Source organism: Sus scrofa, chromosome 2 (genome assembly GCF_054392235.1).
Source record: "Sus scrofa isolate SSC_HxYL_T2T_F1_AM1 chromosome 2, Sscrofa_HxYL_maternal_Yorkshire_Landrace_v2.0, whole genome shotgun sequence".
In the NCBI taxonomy this organism is placed as follows: Eukaryota; Metazoa; Chordata; class Mammalia; order Artiodactyla; family Suidae; genus Sus; species Sus scrofa.
In genome coordinates this window covers 11,812,315-11,822,260 of record NC_139384.1, presented here as the reverse complement: position 1 = coordinate 11,822,260, position 9,946 = coordinate 11,812,315, and the positions used below count along the sequence as shown (strand labels likewise).

Below are 9,946 nucleotides of genomic sequence, written 5' to 3'. Positions count from 1 at the left end.
TCTTCCTGGCGCTTGAGTACAGGGATAATTGTCATACATCATGTTCGTCATGTTATTTAATTATTCTCTAACAATTGACATCTTAATATCCTGTGGGTTATCTGATTTGCATCTTTCTTTTAGACATGAAGAAAATAACACCAGTAATAACTTTATATGCATACTTTTTTTTAGTTCTTTTGGCTCCTTCTTTATAATTAATTCCCAGCAGTAGGATTTTTTTTTTTTTTTTTTGGCTTTTTAGGCCCGCACCTGTGGAATATGGAAGTTCCCAAGCTAGGGGTCAAATCAGAGCTACAGCTGCCAGCCTATGCCACAGCTACAGCAATGGGGGATCTGACACTCGTCTGCAACCTACACCATAGCTCATGGCAGCCCCAGATCCCTGACTCACTGAGCGAGGCCAGGGATTGAACCTGCATCCTCATGGACACTAGTTGGATTCGTTTCTGCTGTGCCACAATGGAAACTCCAGCAGCAGGGATATTAAATGGCTAAAAATTTTTTTGGCCGCACCCATGGCACGTGGAATTTCCCAGGCCAGGGATCAAACCCACACCACAGCAGTGACACAAGCCACAGTAAGGTCAATGCTGGATCCTTAACCACTAAACCAGGGAACTCCTAAATTTTTTTTTTTTTTTTTTTTTTTTTGTCTTTTGTCTTTTTAGGGCCATACCCACAGGCATATGGAGATTCCCGGGCCAGGGGTCCAGTCAGAGCTGTAGCCACCAGCCTATGCCACAGCCACAGCAACACCAGATGCAAGCCATGGCTGTGACCCACATCACAGCTCACGGCGACACCAGATCCTTAACCCACTGAGCAAGGCCAGGGATTGAACCTACAACTTCATGGTTCCCAGTCGGATTCATTTCCACTGCACCATGATGGGAACTCCCTAAGTATTTTTTTAGGTTCTCATCTAGTAGATGATGCACTTGTCTCCTATAGATGGAATATAGCAAATCCTTATTCCCTTCCAAGTTTATATGTATGAAGCTTAAACATGCACAGGAGACAAGTACGGAGACATATTCATGGCACATCAATGCAGAGTAGTGGTTTCGTGTGTGCAATCTGCAGTCTTTTGGCCAAGATTAAAGTCTGTAAAATGAGGACAATAATGGCTCCTACCTCATAAGTTTCTTATGTGGCGTAAACTAGTTCCTTGGCATAAAGCGCTTGGAATCGTACTTGACACCCAGTGGATGTCAGTTATTCTTTGTAGTGCAATGGGGATCAATAGGTGCTCAGTACAGGTTAGCTAGTATTTCAGTTTTATTCTTTTTTCCACTTTTCCCTGCTGTGACTGAGGGTACTTGGCTTTGTCAAGCAGGCTTAATTATTTTTAAACACGACTTGCATTTACTATATGCAAATTGTGTGCGAGTATGTGTGTAAAGACAAAGGAAATATAGAAGCTGCCCTCGAAGATGCTAAAACTGTACCGTGGAGCCAGGGAGACAGACAGATACACAAATAACTGGAGTGAACAGTGTAGCATGAAAGGAATGTGTTGACTACGTACTGAGTGTGAAAGGGCCAGTTTCCAGCTTCCAAATCAGCACTTTCCTTTGGGGTGCAAGGTGCTTTTGGCTGTGATGGCTTTGGTTCAGATGCTGGCATAGAAGATCTTGTGCACAAGGCTTGGGCTGCAGTAGGTGTTCAGGGAAAGAAGGCTGCCTAGATAAACTAACTTCCTTCGAATCCATTCCAGGCAGGATTCATGACAAGCTACCTGGGTGAAGGACTAACTGTGCCTTCATGGAATGACACTGTTCTTACTGAAAATATAGTGATCAATTGTGATTAGACAAATATTTTTCTTAAGAAAGGATTCTGTACAACTGTTTACTTGGCTTAAAAATTTGTGAAATAATTTTAAACAATTACATAGTATTTTATCAGGTGAATCTAGCATTCTGTATTAGGTGGTTTTCGTTATTTCCTGTTAAAATTATGCTGTGATTTTTTTTACCTCATGTATAAAGGTTTTTGATGTTGTTGCAATTCTAATTTCAGATTAATTTCTAATTTTAGAATCCTGAAGTGCAATAACTGAAGTCAAATGCTGATTTTTTTTTTAATTTGGAAAATTTCAATCCTACACAAATTAAGAGGATAGGGTAATGAATGCTTCTGATCAATTGTGATTGGGCAAACCTTCTTAAGAAAGGATTCTGTATAAACTGTTTATTTTGTTGGAGTTGCTATTGTGGCTCAGTGGTTAACAAACCTGACTAGTTACCATGAGAATGCAGGTTCAATCCCTGGCCTCACTGAGCAGGTTAAGGATCCGGCGTTGCTGTGAGCTGTGGTGTAGCTTGCAGACATGGCTCAGATCCAGTGTTGCTGTGGCTCTGGTGTAGGCCAGCAGCTATATCTGCGATTCGACCCCTAGCCTGAGAACCTCCATATGCCGTGATGGAGCCATAAAAAAAGACAAAAAGACCAAAAAACCAAAAAACCAATCCCCCCAAACCCAAAAACCTGTTTATTTTGCTTAAAAAATTTGTGAAATAATTGAGCTCCTCAGTTTGAGGAGAACACTGCTTGTTTCTCCTTTTATCATGTTATAAGTTTGTAATTCAAATGATAGAGTATTGGGGGTTATTAAAGAGTATTAGAAAATACAGGAAGGTAAAAATCTTCAGGTTCATCACTCAAAGATCACATTCTTTTTTTTTTTTTTATGGTCACACCTATGGCTTATGGAAGTTCCTGGGCCAGGGACTGAATCTGAGCAGCTGTGATGTAGGCTGCAGCTGCTGCAATGCCAGGCTGGGGATTGAACTGGTGCCTCCACAGTGATCCAAGCCACAGCATCTGGATTCTTATCCCACTGTGCTACAGTGGAAACTCCCAAAGACTGCAGTTTTTCTACAGTGTGCTGATCATAGTTTTTTAAAACTTATTTTCTGTTTAGTATTATATCACAAGTATTTTCATGTTATTATATTGTCTTTTTAAATATAATTTTAAGCAATTACATAGCATTTCATCAATTGAATTTAGGATTCTGTCTTTGCTGGTTTTTATTTCCTATTAAGATTATGCTGTGATTTTTTTTTACCTCATGTATAAAGGTTTTTTGAAGTTGTTGCCAGTCTATTTCAAATTAATTGCTAATTTTAGACTCCTGAAGTATAGTAACTAAAGTCAAATGCTGATTTTTTTTTTAATTTGGAAAATTTCAAACCTACACAAGTTAAGAGATGGGTAATGAATGCTTCTGTATGCATGACTCAGCTTGGAAACTGTCAGTATTTTGACAAACTATGAAGTATTATTATCTCCTAAAGTATTGAGCCTTTCACCACTCCACCACCAGCAAGCTTGGCAACTCTCATTTCTCCATGACTTTGCCAGCACTGAGGATTATTGCTAAAAACTAAACCAAAAGAGGAGTTCCCGTCGTGGCTCAGTGGTTAGTGAACCTGACTAGCATCCATGAGGATGCGGGTTTGATCCCTGGCCTTGCTCAGTGGGTTAAGGATCTGGCATTGCTGTGAGCTGTGGTGTTGGTCGCAGATTTGGCTCTGATCCTGTGTTGCTGTGGCTGTGGTGTAGGCTGGCAGCCATAGCTCTGATTTGACCTCTAGCCTGGGAACCTCCATATGCTGTGGGTATGGCCCTAAAAAGACAAAAAGACCAAAACAAACAAACAAACAACCCCACAAAAAACAAACAAAAAAACTAAACCAAAAGAAAACATAGTGTTAAAACTTGGTTCATCTGCTACACCAAAAAACCAATGGCAGTTGTTTTAATTTGTGTGTTTTGGGGCCCCACCCTTCTATTTTAGCAGGAAAATGTTTTTGGCTTGGCCTCTCTGAGGATCCCCCAGAAGATCAATGCATCGACCCCTCTGTAGGCTGCTACCTTTGGCCATTTTTCTTTTTCTTTTTTTTTTTTAGGGCTACACCCGAGGCATATGGAAGTTCCCAGGCTAGGGGTCAAATCAGAGCTGCAGCTACTGGCCTTCACCACGCCACAGCAACGTGGGATCTGAGCCGCAACCATGATCTACACCACAGCTTATGACAACACTGCATCCCTGACCCAATGATTGAGGCCAGGTGTTGAACCTGCACCCTTATGGATACTAGTCGGATTCATTTCTGCTGTGCCACAACAGGAACTCTCCTTTGGCCATTTTTATTTTATTTTTTTTCTTTTTATGGCATATGGAAGTTCCCAGGCTAGGGGTTGAATAGGAGCTGCAGCTGCCAGTCTCTGCCACAGCCACATTCACACTGCATCTGAGCTGCATCTGCTACCCATGCCTAAGCTTTCAGCAACGTGGGATCCTTAACCCACTGGGCGAGGCCAGGGATAAAACCTGCATCCTCACGAAGACTATGTCAGGTCCTTAACCTACTGAGCCACAACAGGAACTCTCCTTTGAGCATTTAAATATCATTGAAAATGTAATCCGTAAAAACAGGACAATATTTGGGTGCATGTTCAAGTTTATCTTCCAGTAAATTAAAACTCAACACAACTTAAAGGGTCTTGGGTACAAGGACTGAGTGACTCAGGACAAAGGTGGGGTGGGTGAGAGGGGACAATGGATTTTGGTCATTGAAGAATCCCCTGAAGTTATACCCTAGGTAAGTTGTGCTAATTTTACTTATAAAAATATTTATGATAATTGTATGTGATACAAGAATTTGGGGTTCCTTTGTTCTTGTTTTTCGTCAGCTTTATTGGGCTATAATGGACAAACAAAACTGAGATTGCTTTGCATTTTTTTTTTTTTTTTTGGTCTTTTTTAGGGCCACACTTGTAGCATATGGACGTTCCCAGGCTAGGGGTCAAATTGGAGCCGCAGCTGCTGGCCTACACCACAGCCACAGCAAGGCCAGATCTGAGCCACATTTGCCACCTATGCTGCAGCCTGTGGCAACACCGGATGGTTAACCCACTGGTCAAGGCCAGGGACTAAACCTGCATTCTCATGATACTGGTTCGGTTCTTAACCTGCTGAGTCACAAGGGAAACTCCAAGATTCCTTTGCTTTTTAAGTGTAGGGTTGGAGTAGAGTAACATCATTTAAAAAGTGTTTAAGAGGGGTTAATCTAAAAGTATGGTAAGTTGGGTTGGTGGGGGGGTGAGCCACTTATAAGGGGGTGAAAGCCCTATTTAGGGTGGACATCATCATAATGCAAAAGCAGGTGAATAGGAGCAATAAGGTGAAACAAGAGTAGGGTTAGTATTTGGTAAAACAAAACAAAACCAAATTGGATTGTTGAAGGTTTAAGGGGAAAAAGGCCAAAATTGTGAGCTCAGAGAGTTGGGGGGATAGCAGTGTGAGCTGCTTAACTTATCCTGGCTTCTCGGTTTCTACCGTCATAAAACAGGTAAAGGCAACACCTGGGTTGCTGGCCTTTTAGGCTCGATATGAGAAGCATATGCTCTTTGTACAACCATGTACTTTTGAAATTTTTATATATTTTTGTCTTTTTTAGGGCCACACCGCTCATATGGAAGTTCCCAGGCTAGGGGTCTAATTGGAGCTGTAGCTGCTGGCCTACACCTCAGCTCACAGCAACGCTGGATCCTTAACCCACTGAGCGAGGCCAGAGATCGAACCCGTGTCCTCATGGATACTAGTTGGATTCGTTACTGCTGAGCCACAATGGGAACTCTGAACTATGTACATTTAAGTGGTTCTTGGGTGATTGGACAATCATAGTAATGAATAGCCATGAGAATGGTCAGGAAGATTTTCTTTTTTAAGAAAATAGGAGGAATGGAATTACCCTTGTGGGGCAGCGGAAACCAATCCAACTAGGAACCATGAGGTTGCGGGTTTGACCCCTGGCCTCGCTCAGTTGGTTAAGGATTCCGAGATGCCATGAGCTGTGGTGTAGGTCACAGACGTGGCTTGGATCTGCTGTTGCTGTGGCCGTGGCATAGGCTGGTGGCAATAGCTCTGCTTCAACCCCTAGCCTGGGAACCTCCATATGCTGCGGGTGTGGCCCTCGAAAAGACACACACACACACACAGAAAAGTAAAGAAAAAAAGAGGAATGGAGATCAAAGAAAAAAATGAAATTGGGAAGAAACCCATTTGAGAACCTATTGCACTGGCCAGCATGGAAGTTGATCCTTTCAGACGCCACCTCTCCGAGGTGGGTGTCACACCCTTCCCGTGTTTAAAAGGAGAAAGCTGATGTCCTTAACTTCTCCAGGGTCAGCAGCAGGAGAGGCAGGTTCATCTTAAGTGAATTCCAAAGGCAGCAATGAGGGTAAGGACTCAGTGATTGTGGACAGTGTTTCTAACACAGCTGGACCTGCGCCAGGTTCAGGGACACAGGAGGGTCATCTTGCCCATGACTTCCTTCCTCGTACCAGGGCTCATGGAAGAGCAAAACCAAACGGGAGCAGTACACTTCCACTTCCACCCCTTCTCAACCGACCCAGCAGTGGCTTCCCTCATCTTCGTGGCTTTCTTGCTGCTGTACCTGGGAAGTCTCATTGGAAATATCACCATTGGCCTCATAGTCTGGCAAGACCACTCCCTCCATTCCCCAATGTACTTCTTCCTTTTTGCGCTGGCCATACTGGAGCTTGGCTACTCCACCAATATAGCTCCCCTGACTCTGGCTGGCATCCTTTCCATGGGGAGGATGCTTATCTCTCTCCCTGGCTGTGGGGCCCAGATGTTCTTCTTCATCCTTCTTGGGGGATCGGACTGTGTCTTGCTTGCTGCCATGGCCTATGACAGGTATGTGGCCATCTGTCATCCATTGCATTACAACCTCATCATGAGTTGGCAGCTCTGTGGGCATATGACTTTAGGTTCTTTAGGGTTGGGATTCCTGCTGGCACTGCCCTTGACTGTTCTGATCTGCCACCTCCCATTCTGTGGCCACAATGAAATCTACCACTTCTTCTGTGATATGCCTGCTGTTATGTGCCTGGCCTGTGCGGACACCCGCGTGCACGAGGCAGCTCTCTATGCCATCAGTGTGGCGGCCGTGGCCATCCCCTTCCTCCTCATCTGCCTCTCCTATGGCTGCATCATGACCACTATCTCGAGGATGGATTCAGCCCAGGGAAAGTGCCGGGCCTTCTCCACCTGTTCCTCCCACCTTATGGTGGTTCTCCTGCAGTATGGGTGTTGCACCCTTATCTACCTTCGCCCCAGCTCCAGCTACTCCCCAGAAGAGGGCCGGGCATTGTCTGTTGTCTATACCTTTTTCTCGCCAGTGCTGAACCCCTTGATCTATACCATCAGGAATCAAGAGGTGACTCATGCAGTGAGGAGACTTATTGCAAGAATGTGCTGGTTCAGGGAGCCAGAAACATTCCTTCTTAGAAAAAATATCCCCTCGATCAGAAGTAGGGACAGGAGCTGAAGGACAGGAAGCTCAGAAGGAAAAAGGAGGGAGTGGAGAGATGACTGACCCAGGACTGTCTTGCCTGTGAAATGCTAATCAGTTCTCATTCATCCATTATTTACTAGCTTCCAATGATGAAACTCTGCATAAGCAGCCTCCTCTCTCATCTTAGTGCTTAGAATAAGGACTAGCACAGGAGTGTCAGTGAAGAAAGGAATGAATGAAGGGATGGATAAGATGATGACAGCAGTTGACATAGTAGATGCCATCCTGTTACCTGTTTTAAGGGCCTGTATCCCTAAGGGCACGCAGACCCAACGTAGTTACGTATGCAGATGGCCAGGTAACAACATTAAGAAGTACAGGGGCATACAGAATTTGGAATAGTGCTAGGCCGGAGATTCAATCAATATTTTATTGCTAACAATGGTATTTATTGAAATTAATGTTATATCTCTATTTTTAATTTATTCTATTCCCAATATCCTTCCACAAAAGATGTGAAGTTGCTTAAAAATACATTGAATACAAAAGTTAAAAACACAAAAGAGTCTCAAAGATTTTGAAATCAAGTTTATGGTTACCAAAGGAGAGAAGTGGGGGTGGCGAGGGATAAATTAGAGGGTTGGGGCTGATGTCTACACACTACTATATATAAAACAGAGAGGTAACAACGACCTACTCTGTAGCACAGGGAAATATACTCAATACTGTGGAACAACCTATGTAGGAAAAGAATATGAAAAGGAACGGGTATATGTACAACTGATTTACTTTGTTGTACACCTGAAACTAACATAACTTTACAAGTCAACCATACGCTAATAAAATCCATCTTATTTTATTTTATGTATGTATTTATTTTTTCTGTCTTTCTGTCTTTTTAGGCCTGCACCCACAGCACATGGGGGTTCCCAGGCTAAGGGTCCAATTCGAGCTGTATTCGCCGGCCTATGCCAGAGCCACGGCAACGCCAGATCCGAGCCGCGTCTGTGACCCACAGCAATGCCAGAACCTTAACCCACTGAGTGAGGCCAGGGATCGAACCCACAACCTCATGGGTCCTAGTCATGTTCACTAACCTCTGAGCCATGATGGGAACTCCTAAAATCTATTATAAAAAAGTTAAAAACATATAGTCCAGAAGCTTTAAGTAAAGGAAAAATTCAGGCAGGATTTTAAAAAATACAGTAGTAAGATTTCTAGGCGTTCCCGTCGTGATACAGGGGAAACAAACCCGACTAGGAATCATGAAGTTGCTGGTTCAATCCCTGGCCTCGCTCCATGGGTGAAGGATCCGGCATTGCTGTGAGCTGTGGTATAGGTCGAAGATGCGGCTTTGATCTGGCATTGCTGTGGCTGTGGCATAGGACGGCGGCTACAGCTCCGATTTGACCCTTAGCCTGGGAACCTCCATATGCCTCGGGTGCAGCCCTGGAAAAGACAAAAAGACAATAAATAAATAAATAAAGTAATACGATTTCTATGCAGAAATGCAAACTATCTGCTTCTTAGCAGTATACGTGGTGTTCACCTACACGTGTCTGAGCTTCCTAATAGCCAAAGTAAAGAATAAAATATAGGATTTCCCGTCGTGGCGCAGTGGTTAATGAATCTGACTAGGAACCATGAGGTTGCAGGTTCGATCCCTGGCCTTGCTCAGTGGGTTAAGGATCCAGCATTGCCATGAGCTGTGGTGTAGGTTGCAGACGCGGCTTGGATCCCACACTGCTGTGGCTCTGGTGTAGGCCAGCAGCTACAGCTCCCATTGGACCCCCTAGCCTGGGAGCCTCCATATGCCGTGAGAGTGGCCCTAGAAAAGGCAAAAAGACAAAAACAAACACAATTAAATTTCACAGGTAATGTAGTAATTTATACATACATGGAGAAGTTTAACACATTTTGGGGGGTTAAATCTCAGGTGTAAAGTAATCTTTTCTTACCACTTTTCAAAAGAGAATACAGCATATTTAACAACACACCAACACTTATAATAATAACAGTAGCTATCACTTATTGAGCACTGAAGTATGTGCCAGGCATTGTTTTAGGTGCTTAGTACAGGTTAACTCACTTGAGTCCCACAAAATCTTATGAGATAGGTACCATTATGATCCCTATTTTACACACAAAGAACTGAAGCTCAGAGAGGTTAAGTCATCTTCCCAAGATCACACAGCTAGTAAGTGCTGGCACAGTTTCACTCCAGAGCCTGTGATCTGTATAATATACTATACTGTACAATATACTGTACAATATACTGTATAATATACTGTATAATATACTGTATAATATATTATACAGTATAATATACTATAAATTTGAAATGAATTTTCGAGGACTAATTCTCCGGCTGATGGTGTGAGACTGATGTTCAAGTCACTTAAAGCAGTTCTGGAAAGGATGATCCTCTCTTTGGTAATGTTCTCTACATTCTAACTTGATTTTAGGGAATAAACCTAAACTATTAGAGCCTGATTGGCAAGTATGGTTTTTCAGGAAGTGCTTCACAATCACTATTTTACTCAACCAGGGTCTTGATGAAATGAGTCTATTGTAACAGAAACCAGGCTGTGAGAAAGTAAAACACGTGA

At 43.2% G+C, this 9,946-nt stretch overlaps 1 protein-coding gene across 1 annotated transcript; it reads left to right on the top strand.

Moving 5' to 3' along the window:
* Positions 1-6,270: 6,270 nt before the first annotated feature.
* On the top strand, positions 6,271-7,370 carry LOC100521245 (olfactory receptor 10V1-like). The gene has a single exon (XM_085010294.1). The coding sequence runs from the start codon at positions 6,342-6,344 to the stop codon at positions 7,368-7,370; it is 1,029 nt and encodes a 342-aa protein (XP_084866420.1). The 5' UTR covers positions 6,271-6,341.
* Positions 7,371-9,946: the final 2,576 nt, after the last annotated feature.